The sequence below is a fragment of the Thermobia domestica genome, chromosome 5 (assembly GCF_964235325.1).
Source record: "Thermobia domestica chromosome 5, izTheDome1.hap1.1, whole genome shotgun sequence".
In the NCBI taxonomy this organism is placed as follows: domain Eukaryota; kingdom Metazoa; phylum Arthropoda; class Insecta; order Zygentoma; family Lepismatidae; genus Thermobia; species Thermobia domestica.
The window spans coordinates 278,529,693-278,548,651 of record NC_137458.1 but is presented as its reverse complement, the minus strand read 5'-3'; the positions used below and the strand labels follow the sequence as shown (position 1 = coordinate 278,548,651).

Here is an 18,959-nt window from a genome sequence, read left to right as displayed (position 1 = left end):
TAGATCCAATCTGTATTGTGTGTAAACCGTGCATTTTGACGGGGGAACAGCGGAGCAAAAGCCCTCTTTTTGTGATATTTCTGGTTTCTCGTGCTTACTTCGCTAAGACTAAGCACTGTAAGCCAATCTCTAATTATCCTATAGCAGTGTTAATTTCAGATCATTTCCTCCGGAGGCACCACGCACAGAGGGGGAAAGCGACTAAAAATTGCGTGCTCCACAGAAATTTCTGCGAAGATCTCAAGCACCCAAGGGTGAATTTCGTAGCTCTTGGGAGAATTCCCCTTCCCCCAGAACCACCCCTGAAATCATCACTGTCCTAGGGAGTTGAAACAAGAAGCAAGATACACAAACAAGAACAAACTTTCAAAGCATTTAAAGTTTAGGCTCGTTGCGCTAAGCGCCTTCTTAGGACGAGGATACGGGAATTGAAAAATGCACGTTTTCTTTTATTTATTTATTTATTTATTTATTGAAAAACATGTTTACCCTTTTTTGTCCCCAGACAACCGTACAGACGACACACACCAATTGTCTTATACAAAAATGATAGCTCCTATAAGACACATTTGGAACGGTGTCCATACTGTGCATTGTTATATGGGGACAAGGGAGCAAAGCCCTGTTTTCTTTGACTTTTTCGTTTTCCGCGCTTACCCCGCTAAGACTACGCACTGTCAGTTAGTCTCGATTTATCCTAAAGAGTTGAAACAAGAAGCAGGATACGCAGAAAAGAACATACTTTCAGAATGATGACGTTCTATGGGTGGGACCTACAGCTTAACGTAGGATCGGAACCACTTGTGTCTTCATCGGGAATCAAACAAGGCACTCCCTGATTATAAGGGATGAGCGTAACTGTTCATCCACGACACACACACACACACACACACACACACACACACACATATATATATATATATATATATATATATATATATATATATATATATATATATATATACTGAGGTCAATAAGAGTTGAATTAGATTTTTGCGAGGGGCGCATTATTATAGCATGTTTTCTAACGTACAAAGGGATGTTCTGACTGGGGGCAGCTATGTGTATGTTTAGCCAATGGAGCCATTTGTATCTTTGTGGCTTTGCATTCTAACTCCAAATAATAATAATAATAATAATAATAATAATATAACTTTTGCCTCCTGAAAATAACCAGATGGTAAAGTTATGGTCGATACATTTTTGGAATTCGAAGGCATTTTAGAATGCTTGTCTATCATCTGGCTATCAGAAATAATAGATCACCATTTTCTCTACATATCTATAATTTTCTTACAGGGTAGAAACACCTCCTCGGAAGAGAGAGAGAGAAAGTGGCCGAACTTGGGCTATTGAACGTGAGGACAGGATGTTTACATTCGCATTGACACCTGCTGTGAAACGGTCTGTGTACATAGCTGAAAGAGATTTGTGAAGACCCTTCCCTTCATATCTCTCGGGACGAAAACAGAAGAAAAGGGTGGGCCTTACCCTCGTCAAACTTCTTGACAGATGGACTTTAATACTTATATTAAAATACTATTTTTTTTTTAATTGGCGTATCAGATATGGTTGTGATTAAAACTATTAGAGTCGTTTCTTCTCAAGGAATAAAACCAAAAAAAAGTTGATCTTTCTACAATAATTGGTTCCAAAGTTAGACATATCTATTATATAAAAGAGAACGCACAAATCCTTTGTTAGCTCATCACGCTAATACGGCTGAACCAATTTCTTTCATTTTTGGGGGGTTATTAGGATTTGGACCCTAGATGGTTTTTATCATATCACTTTAATTTTTAATTACCAGTGTCTTGAGATAATTGACCATTCAAGTGTCCATAACGTACAAATCCTTTGTTAGTTCATCATAGGTATAAAAATAAACGTATTTATATGCAACCCGCATGACCGTGTCACTCGGCGGGTTAACATAAATGACAGGCGCTATAATGTTAACATTTACTGCAATTTGAAAGCGAAAAAGTAAAAATTATCTAAGTAACAAAGTTTATTGCGTTCCGGGGTGACCGCAGCGAAGCGGGGTGAACGCTGCTAGTAATTTGTATAAAAAGAAACTAATTTATTCATTTTTTAATAATTTATTTCTGCTAAACTAGTAGACAAATATACAATTTAAGTATTTCAACCCGTTAATAAACTTCTGTAGAATGCTGCAAAAATTTTCTTTCCCATTAGAGATACCTAGTTCCTTAGAAAATGAGAAAATTCGGTAGCCATGTTCTCCCCATAAGGTCCAATATAAATTTTTTTGTGCCGAGAAAAGGTAGATCATCCCGTTAAAGCCGCGCCTTTTCTCGTTGTCTCTTGCAAACCATATGACGTCACAGCCACGACAGCGCTCCAGGCGACATGCGCATGCAACCACCTTGTAGTCTTTCCACCATGGGTCAGAGTTGCAAACGAGAACTCTCATACTCGTATTACAAAGCGCAATATGAGGAGCATCTGACGTACAACGAAGGGCAATATGAGGAACTTCTGACGTACAACAATAAAGAAACTAAAGCCTTTGACAAACATCTTGGTATTTCAGCTAAACGAATAAAACGCAAACTCTGGCGCGACGTTGCCAAGTAGTAAAGAGCTGTGGCTATGGCTACGCAGACAAACTACAGCGCGATCAGGTGGCAGAGGATAGACGTGGATGTGTACAAAATAAACGTGGCAATACCGCTGGCCTCTCATTTGCTAGCAGCATTTAAAGGGAACTTGGTGCGCCGCCTTCAAATGCCAAGATGTTTGTCACGCCGTTTAGCTAGTGATATGCACTGTAGCAAGAAGTGAACTTTTTATTGTCGTTTTTAATAGAAGATATTCACTGTCGTATAGTTCTCCTCTTTTAATCCCAACTAATAGGAGAAATTTTCAAGTTTAATAGAAAACGCACGCTTTATACCATGAAAATTAGGTTCGAACAGAGGGGGAAAAAAAAAACGGAAGTTAGCCCAGAACATGATCTTAAAGTTGGGAAGGGAGGTGAACTTGCCCTCTAGCCTTTGAATGATGTGAGTCAAAAGTAATAAGCTCCATTGGGAACCCTGAAAGAAATAATAAAAATACAACGTTTCATGAAAACCGGAAAATATTTACGAAATTTATTATGGTTCATATGCTTTCATACGGTAAGGTGAATTAACAACCTGATTTTCAATAATTTAAATCACAAACAATAGGACTAAATACCTAATCTCAAAACATTATATCCTGGGGAGCCCACATCCTGAGTGAGCCACGATTAATCCATTTCAGGGAAAAGCTTGGTTCAGGTAGTCCCAATTAAAAATAGGAAAATTGAGTGGTGTACTATTCTGTTGAAACACAGCATCTATAATCCCATTAGCTACCACCTGTAGCTCAAAAAATCGTTACAACATATCGAAGTACGTGTTTCCAGTGACAATCTGTTCTATAAAAATGAAGGGTTTGTAGATTTTTGACCATGTCACCCCCAATCGCACATGCAGTTATTTCGGTGCCCAGATCACATAGCTTGTCGAGCTGCATAGTTCTCAGTTTCAAGTTTGTGCACAACCAGGATGTAGTTTGCACGGCGAGTTCTCAACACATGCTTTCCTTGTTAAGTAGGGTGGAGCGTTTTGCACTTTTGTTGGAAATTCGATGACGGCTAGTGCGGTAAAGGTGCCAATAGTGACACCGACCTTACTGATTTTTTTTGGACAACTCCTTACCCTGCCCCAACGGACTTAAAGTTTTTTTTAAGTGTTTGGTTAGGCAATACGCACAACACCAATGACAGAAAAGCTACTTGTGGTCGTTTTTAGTTACCTGATGGCTATAATACAATTACTTTATTAAAAGAAACTTGTAGCAATGCCAGTAAATAATTATAAAATGTTTATGAGTCAAAGTACAGTCATATTAGCTCAGTTGTTGGAATTAATGTCCAGATTATGTTTGGAATGCCACGTTAACGATGATTATAGGCATAGCCCTTGATATAACACGATTTTCTTTGTGCAACTTTTCGCTTATTTTGTTGTGTACGCAAAATAACCCAGAACTCACCACGGGGAGGTGGTTGCACACCGAGTTCCGCCCACCCATCCACCCAGTAGGCATACGTTGACATTTGACCTTAGGTCACGTAGTTCTTCTTGGTCTCGAAGCGGGGCATTCTTGTTCTAGACTTCAGTTTGGCTCTAACGTAGATATCTCTTGCGTTCTGGCCGCACTTTTTCGACGCTGCCTCGGACGCCAGCTTTAATGTGCGTTCCACAGCTGGACTATGGCAAGGGAATATTGTTAGAGTAGCTGAAGTTCGGATGTTTTCTTCAAGCTGTTGATCCGTTATGTTTCGTGTGATTGGCGGCTCTGTTAGACATTTAGGCCAATTAATCATGTCGTAGTAATTTTCAGCTGTAAAGTTTAATTTCGAAACAATGAAGTCACGTGGGTGGCTTGATCTCGGAGTCTTCTGGCTGCACCTTTTTTTTTTAAATCCTTCTCCAGCCTAACGTTCGAATATGCGGATTTTCATCTGCTGTCATCGCTATCAGCAGGTTTTCATGATGAGCGTAGTATTCGTTTGTTTGTAAAACAGAATGAACTATGTGTTGTAGATTTTCTGGTAGAAAACGTGATAGCTTAACTATGCTAAACAGATGCATAGCGCCCATTTCGCACGAAGGATTTCGCCGTATTGAAAACCAGACGGGAGCATATACTTTAACAATGTACTGGCAAAGTAGACACAAACTTGAACTAGGTTTATCATTACTGATTAGTGGTGAAGCATCCTACAGGCCAATGTAAGCCATCATGAATGTGATAATGGTCCTGGTTTTCTGTTTGCTAGATCGGTAGTACACATTCCTGTAGCAACAGCCTTACAAATTTCAAAGAGATAATTCTGGTCGCTGCTTAAACCATCTGTTTTTTCCAATTCAGACACCCATTCAACGGGAATGGGTGTAAAGGAGACGATCGGTGAACGTTCACAATCCTTTAATTTCTTTCTGATGGGGCCGGAGAGATCTTTTCCGCGTGTACAACAAAACCTGCACGACGTGTTACTTCTTGTCCTTATCGACTGAAATGTTCTTCCTTGGTGCGACACTTATTATAAAATGTTTTCAGCATGTCAAAAACTCTCTTTTCTGAAACCACAAACCAATGATAATGTCGCATAACGTCAGCGTACGTGGGTAACTGCACTTTACTCATTTCACTTGGAGTGCCAAATAAGCCTCGTTTCACACTTTCCCGTGTTGGTCTGCTATGAGGATTTTTCTTCATCTTGCGTTTCATTGCTTCCGAACTTGGAAACCAAAGTGTACAAAATGTCTCTGAATCGTATCGCACTAAGAAGACTGTAACTTTAAGTACAATGCACAAACTCTCTGTCTTAACAGAAATAGTAGCGAACAGTTAAAGCTTAAGCTGCAATAAACTGGCCTGTTGTATTGTTTGGCCGAAGTACGCAATACTTATACCACCGCCGAACTTCGAGCGAGAATAAGTTATTCTAGAAACGTCGGCGTAGGTTCTGGAGCTAACGAGGCGAGCGGGAGGTGCGCGAATCTTCTGGACGGAGCCGGACGTTGCGACGACGCTCGAAGAGCGTGGCCAAAGTAAATAATCACGAAGTTGTCTAGCCTGCCACTAGATGGCATTTGCTGTCGGTGTACATAACAAGCAAAGAGTTGCCAAAAACAAATCGTGTTATATCAAGAGCTATGCCTATAACCATCGTTAACGTGGATTCCAAACAAAATTTGGACATTAATTCCAACAACTGAGCTAATATGACTGTACTTTGACTCATAAACATTTCAAAATTATTTACTGGCATTGCTACAAGTTTCTTTTAATAAAATAATTGTATTATAGCCATCAGGTAACTAGAGACCTGCACGGGCCGAATTTTTCGGCCCGAGCCCAATCCAGCCCGAATGTACCTAGGCCCGGCCCAGCCCGGGCCCGAAAAGTTTTGGAGATTTTCGGCCCAAGCCCGGCCCGGCCCGATAAGTTTTCTACAATTCTTGGCCCAAGCCCGGCCCGGGCCCGAAAAAATTTAAAAGTCTCATTTTGTAAAATTTTTCACGGGCACACTTCTTCAACGTTTGCCTTCATTCTAATTACTGTTTAACAAAAGTCAATAATTATTAAAGAATTGCAATTAATCGGCCCTAGCCCGGCCCGACCTGAAGAGAAATCAGTGTCGGCCCGCCCAAGCCCGGCCCGGCCCAAAGAAATAAAAGAGTCGGTCCGCCCAAGCCCGGCCCGCGGGCCGGGCCGGGCTTCGGGCCGAGCCCAGCCCGTGCAGGTCTCCACAGGTAACTCTAAAAACGACCACAAGTAGCTTTTCTGTCATTGGTGTTGTGCGTGTTGCCTAACCAAACACATAAAACTTTAAGTCCGTTGGGGCAGGGTAAGAAGTTGTCCAAAAAAATCAGTAAGGTCGGTGTCACTAATGGCACCTTTACCGCACTAGCCGTCATCGAATTTCCAACAAAAGTGCAAAACGCTCCATCCTACAAGTCTCCTGGTAGATGCAGTTGTGTTACGTGTGATCGTTTCCTCTACATTTGTCACGGTTTCTTGGTTATGGACAATCCTCCGGAATATTTTCATCTGCAATTTATTGGTATGCTGAAATATATTGGTATTGGATAAGGTTATTGGAATTTATTGATAGCAAAACGCATGGGGCCGGATTTTTGCAAGCTACGGGCGAAATGTCATTCACAACTGTGCATACGTCATTCCGTGCAGACGGGCAGAAATACCGGCGATTCGTTCTTCTTTAGTTAGCATTTTGTCACATTACCAAATAATAATAATAATCCACCAATACTTCACAGAATTGTATATAGTGATTTTAGGAACCATTCTCTATAACGAAAAGTGTTTATAGGCCTGTTAAATGGAAGCTCTTAATCAATACTAGCCGCATCCACTCCTGGTCTACCTTAATTCTAAAAAACGCGACGTTAGAAAAAAAAAGTTGACTTAATTGAAATGGTTGTAACAATCACTGCGTCGGAAAAGTTTAACATTATTTAATTTTCAAATTGTACAAGAAACTAGGACACAAATCAAAATAAAAACAAACAATGAAGGGAATTTGTCATATTCAGTGCTTAAATCACAGTAGCTTCATCATCTTGTTGGATTTCGTGTCTTTAGGTCATCCTTGTCAGTACACATATATATCTTCTGTTCATTCAATTAAAATATCAGTGAAAAGGGACTGGCACGCGATGTGAATAAGCTACGGGACCAGCAGCTGCAAAGCTATACAATGTTTCCCACACCGTTAAGAGCTCTATAGATTTAAATCTTAGCTTCCACAAGAGGAGCCATGCACGCTAATAACATACTGAATAGTTTCCCTTCAAACAAGTCTTGCTGAATGCAACAGGATTTACCAAGTATTTCTACTATGAATATTCAATCAAAATTACAATTCTATGATTACGACAAGTTTTCATACAGCAAATATAATTCCAACTAGTTCATCTACGACGACAATATACTACAAAATTTCGAGATTGGACCTGTAAACTAAAATATACTTCATTAAAGCTGGGACAATATCTCCTTCAAAATAGTTTTCTTGTGAAGTGACATGTCGTTCCTAGCGCCGTTGTCAGTATTAGAACGCGTACTGACGGCCTGTTCTCGACACATGCTACGCTTCTAATGCGATTCTCATTGAATCTTCTCCTCCATGCTGTCAAAGCAATGTCTCTTCAGCTGAGCGTTATCTTTGGGGAATGAAGTAATTCCAAGGGAGCAAATCTTGTGGGTAGGACCGTTGTAAAGGCGGATAATGGTGTTGTAAGCGAGAAACTCACACGTTACGAGAACTCGGTGAAGTGTAATATTATTATTGAGGAGCTAACTGTCCGCACGTTACAGTAGGATGTTGTTCTTGACAGCGAAAAATAATCAGGGAAACTCGTCATTTACACCTTTCGGGGGCGAGCTCATGATCAACAAACCTTTGAATGTCGAAAAGAAAATGGAACATTCTCTTGGTCGCACTCTTGCGTTACGAGAACAGTCTGACCTGTACCAAAGCTCATCACAGCATTAAATATGGAGAAAACTGTTAGAAAAAATGTAGAAAGGAAATAAGTTCATTATACGTATACTGAAACCTTACACATCGATTGGTAAGGAATTACAATAAGCCCGCTGTAGTTAAATTGATTTGAAGTAATGAAAGTTGAGTTGAGTTGATTTTAGTTTAACGTCCCGTTCAGCAGCGAGGCTATATGAGACGTGGACCTACTGATTAACGTGGAATCCGAACCACATGAGCTCCCGCCGGGAATCGAACCTGGGTCTCCCAGAAGTAATGAAAGTAAATTATAACTACAGTACACTCTCGGTTAAACGAGCCCGGTTACTCGAGCCGCTGGGTTATCCGAGGTGGTTATTATTTATAAATATTTATTTTTATTTTCAGCTTGAACGTAAGAATTACAGGTTAAACCTTGTTTTATATGAACTTAAACTGATATATAATTTTCTTACATTTATACTGTAATTTATTGAATTTCATTCTGTAATAACTGGATATAAACACACAATAGTAATGTTATGCTTCAATACAAAACTGTACTCGTAATAATAATAATAATAATAATAATAATAATAATAATAATAATAATAATAAAAGTTCTACTTTATGGAAAACATACAAGTCTTGTCTGCATTGCTAGTCGTCTGCTGTCTGGCAACGAGGAATGAACACACGTGTTCGGGTAACATCCAACATTTCCGTTCAGGCTCGGACTCTTTCGTTCATTCTCGAGCCCTTTCGTGCGGTCACAGACATCCCATCCTTCTGCAATCTGTATAGTACGGAAGGTATAACGTCGTTGCCTTCCCGCGAAAAGTTATAGTGACGTTTATGCGGAGTTGTCAGCTTGGTTACGCGTGGCTCGTTGAGCGCAGTAGACGGTTGAGGTTGTGTGACCTTGCGATGAGTAAGTTAGGCAAATCTGAAGGATGATGATTGACTACCCTCTTACCACACCCCCAGCGACGAGCGCGGGACTCGATGTATTGATAACAAACGTGTTTTAAATTTATTTACTTATTTAGAAAGGTCTAGTTATAAAATAACTTCAAAATGAATTTCCCCTCCGTGTTATCCGAGGTAGCCTCGGTCCTGATGACCTCGGATAATCGTAAATATACTGTATATTGGTACCAAGTTTAAATTATACAGTGCTTCCCCCAGAATTACGGGAATTCGAATGCCCAGCACGTTGTTGTAAGTGTTTATGTGAACGTTTCCCGAACGCGTTCGGACTATCCATATACTTGTCGTTCAGTTCGTTGTCAGAAGCTGTGGTGAAACCATCTACTGTGATTTTCATTGCTAATTTTATGCTTTGTGCCTCTTTTGTGCTATTTTTCATATACAAGTTGTTATATTTTATTACTTTACACTTTTATTCGAAATACAAAAGTAATAAATGTATTATTTATTAATATTTTACCTTAAAACAGGGGGTATTTTCTATTAAACTCATTTTGAAAAATCCAGTTCCTGGGACCTAGAAATGAATTAATCCAGTTTCTCTTATTTTTAAAGGGACACTGTCTTGGAACTCGACCTGGAATCCTGGAGTGGATAAAAATATAGATAATGCAAATTAAACTGATAACGTATAACTGCTTTAGGAAGAGAAATAAGTTCCAGGGATGAATATAAATGTGAGAAAGACAAAAGCCATGGTAATAGGAACGAAGTGGTCGGTGTCAAATACAGAAGTAGGAGGGGAGCAAATAGAAGTGGCGACTAATTTTCGATACCTGGGTGGTATTATTAGTGATTATAATGAAGTATGAATATGAAATAAAAGCAAGAATAGGAAGGCGAAAGAAAACACTATTTTGTGGGACCTTGAACAAAGAGCTGAGAAAAAGACCCTTCGTGTGGAGTATTGTGCTGTATGGGTCAGAAATATGGACATTATGCAAAAATGATGAAAAACGACACGGTTTCCGAAATGTGAGTGTGGAGAAGAATGGAGAGAATTAGCTGGGTCGAGCTGAAAACGAATAAGAGGGTGTTAGAAATGGTGGGGGAGAAAAGAACAATTTTAGATATTATTAGGAAGAGGAAGAGAAACTAGTCGGGACATTGGCTAAGAAGGAACTGTATCATGAGGGATGTTTTAGAGGGTATGGTGGCAGGAAAGAGGGAGGGGACGAAGACTGCAATTAATGAACGATATCAAAACAAACCAAAAAAAAAACGTACATGAAGACGAAGAGGTTAGCGGAAGACCGTGGTGTATGAAAGCTTCTCAGTTACAGCAAGTGACCTGCCAATAATAGCAGAATGCCTATGATAATGATGATGAGTCTACCCCTACCGTTACTACACTGCCTATGAGTTTTTAATGAGAAGCAATGCGCATTTATTGAGCGGAATTGTTTAAATTTTTAACAAAAAATTAAATATAGCTACTATTGCTAAGATACATCCTTCCAAATATAAGTGTATGTGAATAATTATACCAGTGCGAAACAAACAAGCAAAAGTTATGTTGTTTCATAAAACGTCCAATCAAGCTTTGAAAAAAAAAGAAAAAAGAAAAAAAAACATAAGAGGAAGACAGGTATGACAGGAACATAGAATAATAAACGTTTTCAGACGAATTTATCACGCTTACTTTCTTCCTATTAGTGAAATGTACAGAAGAAGCAAGCAAAGAAATAAAGAGTCCTAATGGTCACTAGAACGAAAATTAGAGCAAACGCTCAATGAATCAGTCTATCATCCATCATGCAGTTTTATAAATGGTTTCTGTGGCCTCATTTTGCAACAAGAAACGAAATAAGTTTATTAATCGATGTTCACGTCACACTTCTCTCCCTTTCGGTCGACATAATTTGCTAAAAGCTTTAAGTGAGACATATCCCTTTTTATTATTATCATATAATACAAGGACGGTAAAAAAAAAAAAAGTTCCTGGAATGTTGTTGCAAGTCTTTATTGCCAAAATATAAGTACGTACATATTTACTTAATCGTCTTCAACATAGGCATCTTTGGAACATACAAACTTGCTTCACTGCTCTTGCCATTGCTGGAAACACAGACGAAAGTCCTCGTTTGGTATCTTCCGAAGTTCAGCCGTCACGTTTGGTTTAGATGTCTCTACGGTGGCGAAACGGGTACCTTTGAGGCCAGTTTTTCCTTAAAGAGTCTTCATCCTGGAGAAATTAAAATACCGCTAATTTTACAGTAATTATGTGATATCTTCAAATAGATAAAAGATAATTGAAATATGGAACAAGAGCGCCCTAGACAATAATATTTTGCGTGAGGTACCGTTATCACAAGTCACCTAGTGGCTTTCGTTTTCAGCTGTTCCTAGAAACGCGAAAATAAATGCCGATTTTCAAAATGGCTCGAAATCGAAAGCAGATAAGTGAGTCGTGATAACGGTTTCTCATGTAAAATATTCTTGTCTAGGGCGCTCGTGTTCCTCATTTCGATTATCTTTTATCTATTTGAAGATATCACATAATTACTGTAAAATTAGCGATATTTTAATTTCGCCGGGATGAAGACTCTTAAAACATTGTTACCTTACACTGTTTTAAGGCTATCCAAGTTTCTGAAGCGATTTCTTCCGATATTGCCCCAACAAATCATCACACACTCCTCCGTCCAACTTCACTTCTCCTACATTGCCTGTTATGACCTGTTCACACTTGTCAAATCCATAATTACCTAGGTAGACAACTAAGAACTACACTGTACAAGATTCATTGCGATTACGTCATAAATGCCAAAACTACAAAATTCCTGCAACTTTTTGACTGCCTGGTATAATAATTATCGAATATCAATTTGTTGTCTTATTTTCCATTTATGTTGCCTCTTGAAAGGAACATGAGCATTAGGATGAAGTAATCTAAAAAAATACTAGAATAATCTGGAATGTGATATGGATGGCACTGTCCTGGTTTCGCGACGAGACCAACCAGAAGAAAGATTTACAAGTCGGGAAGAGACCGCATCGAGTCTCGGTCTCATCTAAAATACTGATTTTTTAAAAAATATTAAAATCTCATGTACTCAAAATGTTGTTTCGTTGCTAAGTTGTTTCCCAAATAATGGACGACTTACAAGAATGAAGGCACTCATAGATAGGGTTCACATATACCTTTGAAAAAAACAACTTCGATTTGAATAAATGAAATGAAATCTTTCGGTTTAACGTCTCACGATTATGTCCTTTAGTCTAAGGGAGACGGATGATTAAGGCAAGTGAGTGATGATGAAAGAATTGGCGGGATGAGATTGTGGGAGAAAACGAGAGTATCCCAAGAAAACACACTGACTCGTGTTGTCCACCAAACTTTCTTGGCCGTGGATTGAACCAGGTAAGTGCAAAACACAAGTAAGCGCTCTAACATTGCGACACTCGCATCTAACCTTTCTGAATGTCTTTGTGTATAGGATTGAAAGTATCATACATTGGATATGCACAATGTAAGATGTTTGCAAATCCTTGCATAACTTCGTTATAGTAGTTAGTACAAATGTGAACAAAAGAGTTCTCTTGCTTTTTGTGGAGGTCTGTGTTCAATTGGCATTTACACTGTGAGTTGAATGCGAATGGAGATAAGACGAAGGTCGGTTGTTGGTGTGGGTATATCCAAGTACTACCTAGTTGTGGCAGTTTAGTTACACCGTGAACTTGCGTAAGGACAGAGTAAACATGGGACTTCCACAGAGCGTCATAAGGGTGTGTATGCTGTACGAGTTCAAACTGGGGTCAAAAGCCGCTGCAGCGGGACAGAAGATATGCCAGGCCTTTGCTGAGGGTGTCATGACTACGTGGACAGTGCAGCGGTGGTTTAACAAGTTTAAGGACGGTGACGAAACACTCTAAGATGCACTACGTGCCTAAAGACCAACACATATACAAAATGAAGATTTTCAGGCAGCAATTGAGGCGAACAGTAGCCAGACATGTGAGGAACTGGGACTACAATTCAGTGAGAGTGGAGAAACCATTCGGCTGCACCTCCATCAACTTGGGAAGCACTACGGGGTGAATCGATGAGTCCCACATGATTTGACTCCGGGCCAGAAGGCTACGCGAGCAGACACCTGTGTTTCTTTGCTGTCTCGTCGTAGGAAGGAGCCATTTCCGGACAGGGTGTTGACATGTGATAAGAAGTGGGTCCTGTACGAACCTCCACGGCGCTGTCATCATTGGTTAGCAGGGTTGGCAAAAACCATGGTTTTTATTAAAAAAACCAAATAAACCGGTTTTTTTGGTTTAAACCAGGTTTTTTTGGTTTAAACCAGGTTTTTATGGTTTAAATAATTTGCTCTATATATTCATATCATATATGGACAGAAATAAGTTTGTTTCGCTTTGATGTTATTATGCGACAACCGAGTTATGCTGGAAGGGGTCACATAAGCTTAAAATGGAATAAAAACCGCTTCTCGAGTTACATCCGAGAGAAATTGTCCTCCATTTGAACTCGGAACCAGGACTAATTGGCCACAAATGCGATACATCTGCCGACTCACTCACGAAGGAATCCTGATAAAAAAAACGTTGTACTGATCTTTACATCCTTCTTAATATAATTGTCAAGAGTCATTTCAGAAGGACAAAAAGATAAACAGTTGCACAAGTGAAACCATTACACAGAATTACATATGAACAATTTCAAAGTAGTACGGAGTACAGAAGAACTAATTTAGTTCAAGTTAGTTAATAACGACTTTTATTGGTCCAAATTAAAGAAATACATCGACTTAATCTGCATATCAATAAGAAAAGTGAATAAAGATACGAATTATTTGAGTCCACTTTGGCTCAGACTCATTTATACATAAATAGATACCAAAGATACTTATTTCACTAAAGGCCTCTCGTGAGGTCTGTATGACCCCCCCCCCCTCCACACACACACAAAAAGTACGGCATTTTCGATGTATTTTATCAATAGTAAACATTGAAACGAAACAATATTTAGAATTTTTCTTCGATTGCAATTACATAACAATAATAACTACAAAAAATCACAAAATAAACATTTATAAACTTATAAAAAAAAAGTTGCTTTTGTAGTATAATCTTTTTGAGTAATGAATGGGGAATTTAGGTCTGGATATAATACGAATAATATACGGGAGTGAAACGTGATAACCCACAAATGTGTGTTCATCAAGATTTTACAAACACTTACACTTTTACGAACATTTTTTGTTTTTTGGTTTAAACCAGTTGGTTTTTTTGAAAAAACCAGCTGGTTTAAACCTTGGTTTAAACCATGGTTTAAACCACCTTGGTTTAAACCAGCCAACCCTGTTGGTTTGCATTCCATGAACTGGTTCCAAAAGAGCCAAAACCAGCACTGCACCAGAAGATGGCCCTCCTGTGTGTTTGGAGAACTGTTCGCGGCATTGTGCATCGGAAACTGCTACCAGCTGGTCATAGCATCAATGGAATTGTGTACTGTCAGCAGTTGAGCCGTAGCCGGCCCTTCTGAATCGCGAAGAGGTCCTCCTGTTATAGGACAACGCTAAGCCCCACGTGGCTAAGATGACCCAGGACACCATTCTACGCCTTGGATGGGTAACACTATTGCCCATTCCCGGACAAGTTTTACCGCGATGGAATCCATGGCCTTCCAGAACGTTGGCAGAAGGCTGTCGATGCTGATGGGGACTATTTTTAAACTTCCAGGTACATCTTAGGTGACATATCGATGTTCGAAGGTGGTGAGTGAATAACCGCAGAACTTTCTTGGTTACCTTATATAATGTCGTCATCCAAATTCATCTCCGATGATGATCTGAAGCGTACGAAGGTACGATTACAAGTGACAGCTTTAGCCACAATAAAATAGTTAAACTGGGCGATGGCGAAAATGTATATATTGTAGTAGCTGTGAGTATAAAATTAGAAGCCAAAAATAAATAGCTCATATGCTTTCATTCGGAATACAGCTAGCAGATTAAAATTACATAAAACAACAAAAAGTGTGGAAATTAATAGACTCAAAACTTTTATCACTAAACATGGTTGGAGGGGCGGGGGAGATCAAGTATCCCGGCAGGGATGATTTAGTTAATTTCTTTGAAAAATATCAAGATGTGACAGAGGGGAAAATCCTCCTCATTCCCCCGGTGATCACACTCTGCGTATAAGTTATATGTTTGCCAACAGAAATAAAGCGGGACACTTCAAGTTTCGACCTAGTTAGAAACAAATCGAGAAAGTTAAAGGAAAAAGATGTTCCGACATATACAGACGTCTGATAACCCTAGACTCAATGCAATACCTATGGTTTACTCAATTGGACTGAATATACAGTTCATCGGTACAATGCATTTTTAATAAATCAGAGCGCTCTCTCACTAGTTAAGAGAAGCTTTTTATAATTTTACCAAGCAAATAAACAAACACTTTCTTGCAAGTTTGAAATACATGGCTATTATTTATGATAGGGCTAATCGTGAGGTTCTCCTGAAATGTGTTTTAATATACCTGCTTGTATCACAGATGCATTTTTGCAAAGAACAGACATAGTTCGTTTTACTGTTCTTACTAGTCACAAAACTGGATGGTTGCAGAGAGCAATTAAATAAAAAAAAAATCGTAAGGAAATAATTCGTCAATAAATAAATAAATCATTATTCTTCGCACATCTTCCACATTTTATAGTACCGGTCACTTCCCTGAACTCAAAAACCATGATGGTATGAAACCTGTAAGCGTCCGAAGGAAGTAGTTTCCAGTGGTGAAAGAGCTATCGGCAATCAGTTTAATCAGAACTATTTCCAAATCGGTTCAGTAGTTTTGTAATTTACATATTTAGTATTCTTAGACACAGCTAAAAGGCCATTTTGCATTAAGAACACGAAGAAATAAAATTTTGAAGGAAGTCAGTCAGGATCTACCTATTAAAGGTATTACCACAGTCATCGCCACGTGAGAATGAGTAATGCTCTGGAGGAACACGAGTCAGAAAGTCAATTAGGAATTCAAACCAAGGATCTCCAGATTAGACATCAAATGTCAGCTTCTCAACTACTCTCGCTATTGATCCTGACTATCCTTAAAATACAAAACTTATTAAATTGCAAATAATACTATATTCAGTACCATGTAATTTTAATACAGTGTTTTTTAAAATCTTTTAGTGCAATCATAAGCAGCACAAGAGACCGGCAATTCTGTCTTTAACTGCTCAAGCTAGTTCGACGTACATGTGTATGGACCCTCATAGCGCTTCTAAAAGGCAAACTAATGTACGCGTACATGTATACGTCCCGTGTAGTACTGGCGAAATTATGCATATTCTGCCATTTGTTGTTTTCCCACATGAACGAAAACGCACGTCACTCAAGAGTACACTGCAATGTGCTGCAAACTGTTAGTTTTCCTTGTTATAGCATAAAATTATGTTCAATTTTGTGACATTATGCGAAAATGGCTGTTTGGGTGATTTAAAATTACCGTCTCTCGCAGCGGCTGATGGGTAATTTAACTCCCGGCTCGAGAGGTAAAATGATGAAATGTAATATTTAACTATAAATAAGAGTGATTTTTCCAAACAGCAAAATGTCCACAGCACAAATTCTCTCTCCAGTAATAAGTTTAGTATATGGAATTACACAAAAATGTAGACTTTAGTAATAGCTCATTGTTAGACCACACAAAAACATAATCACAAGATTTCCACTGTTCTGTTATTTACCAACAACTGAGTACAGGATTAGTGTAATTAATTCAATCGCGTCTTATATAAGTACTATAGACACACAACTGTTATTTCTTGCCGTGTAAATGTGAAAACAGAATCATTTACTTACCACAAATAAGCGCTGTGTGTTCATCTCCGCATGCGATTTCCACCACCGGATCATTCTTGATAAAAAATCTACTAGATACATTGTCCGCAAATCGGCTTTTCCCAAATGTAAATACAGCACCAGTATCTGAAAGATAAATAAATGACAAGCTCTATATTTCAACAGCTTTTATTTTCAATATCAATCAAATTGTACAATAATGTGCTGGTTTAGCTCTGGCTTATTAAGGTTAAAATATACAAACATACTTTCTGCATGTTTCGGTATAGGCTATTATGTTCAAGAAAATTCTCAAATGAAATTAAATGAAATTTCTAGTTTCGAGTCCCACGGTTATGTCCTTTTGCCTCCTCTGAACATAGGATTACTGTAAATGGATGATTATGTAATTGGTGAGATGAAAATGGGGGTGGAAATGAGAGAACCCTGGGAAAACCCACGAACATCATGATGTCCACCACAAGTTCGCATAACTGAGGACCGAAATGGAGACCCATTGGACCAGAGGTGAGCACGCTACCACTGAGCCACTGTGCCTTCCATGAAAAATCCCAGTATCAAATTATGTTTAAATTAAGATTGAGAGTAGTTTGCTTAAAAAGAAATTCCGGATTTCAAATTTTATCTGCATACAATAACTGCGATATTGCAACTTAAATAAACCTGTAGTCGACCACATAGCGAACTGATTAATGCATGGGCAGCCAAGTCCATTTTGTCAACCTATCTTAACCCAGTCCATTACTTCTTTCTTCAAGTACTTGCTCATTTGCTCTCACGACAATGGGTCAGCGCTACATAAAATCAAATTCAATTTTATTACACCGAAGGCAAGGTTTGATGATAGGCCATAAGGAACTTCAACAGTATTCTCTTCATCAGATTCGTTTCATCACTGCTTCAATATTTCATAATCCTAGCTTCCACTTTAAAGATTGTTCTTGGAAAATTACAGAACAAAAAGTTTAAAACAGTCTTGCTGTTAAAAGGAACGCTAAACAGCATAAATTCGCTCAAATTGTTTGGAAAAAATAAAAAAAATGAAATCTTTGAGTTTTACGTCCCACGATTATGCCGGTTAGGTTAAAGGAGACGGTGATGATGAGTAATGAATGAAATGGTGGAATGAAGAAAGTAGGAGGAAACGGGAGAACCCCGAGAAAACCCACGCACACGGTGTTCGTCCACCACAAGGTTCACTACAAGTATACATTTTCCGTAACTCGTAATTTCCATCTTAAAACAAATCTGAAATCGGGTTTATTTCCTGTTGGTAACTTTTTCGTGGTAAATCGTCCGCAGCGGAATGATGTCCATCCTTCAGCCAAGAAATAAATAGCTCGTCTATTTCGAGCTTGTCTAGCGGTGGGCCATTAACATTGATGAGCAACAAGTTAGACAATGTTTGAGCACTTAGTCTATTTCTAATATCAGTTATCTGTAAATTCATAAGGGAAAATCCCCGTTCGCACTCTGTCGTGGAAATTGATAATACTTCTACCCGATTTCTGCAACTTCTCATCGACAATCTGCTTGTTAGACTTAAGTCTGATAACAATTTTTCTTGGTCAAGTTTGAAATACTCAGCAAAAAGTATCATCTCTCAATCACCATACATCTTTTCCATATCGACCATGTCAGTTGGCAATGTCGACCCATGTAGAACAGAAACTTAATCTACCACGCCTTTGATAGGGAATCTTGTGAATAAATTATCAATTAAAGCTTGATAAACTGATGATTTCTTATTCGTTTATAAATTTAATTTTTGTAATTACACATGAAGATTTGATGCCATTACCAAGTTCCCTCCCCTCTCTAGATAGCGAAAGGGAACGAGGTTCCTGGAAAGTGTTCAGAGGTGAATGGGAATTTCTCCCCTTCTCCCCCTTCAATTACCACACTGCTGTTAGCCATGGGCCAAATTACGATGAATTTCAATTAAATTATCATAATATAATTATTTCCTTGTTGAATTATCAATACTTTTCAGTGGAAAAAAGGATGAAATTTGAAAGTTCCAAATCAAAGTAAGTAGACCAACGTAAAGGGAAAAAAAGTGTAAAATTTTCCATACAATTATGCGTACA

The 18,959-nt window shown here is 38.7% G+C and overlaps 1 protein-coding gene across 2 annotated transcripts in view; it reads right to left on the bottom strand.

The window, feature by feature from the left end:
- LOC145686650 (X-linked retinitis pigmentosa GTPase regulator-like) overlaps window positions 1–18,959 on the bottom strand; it is a 328,222-nt gene that overhangs the window by 227,830 nt on the left and 81,433 nt on the right. For both annotated transcript variants that reach the window (XM_081760131.1, XM_081760132.1), the window contains exon 2: window positions 16,870–16,995. In XM_081760131.1, the coding sequence (XP_081616257.1) occupies window positions 16,870–16,995 (126 nt within the window). The remainder of the gene's footprint in view (window positions 1–16,869; window positions 16,996–18,959) is intronic.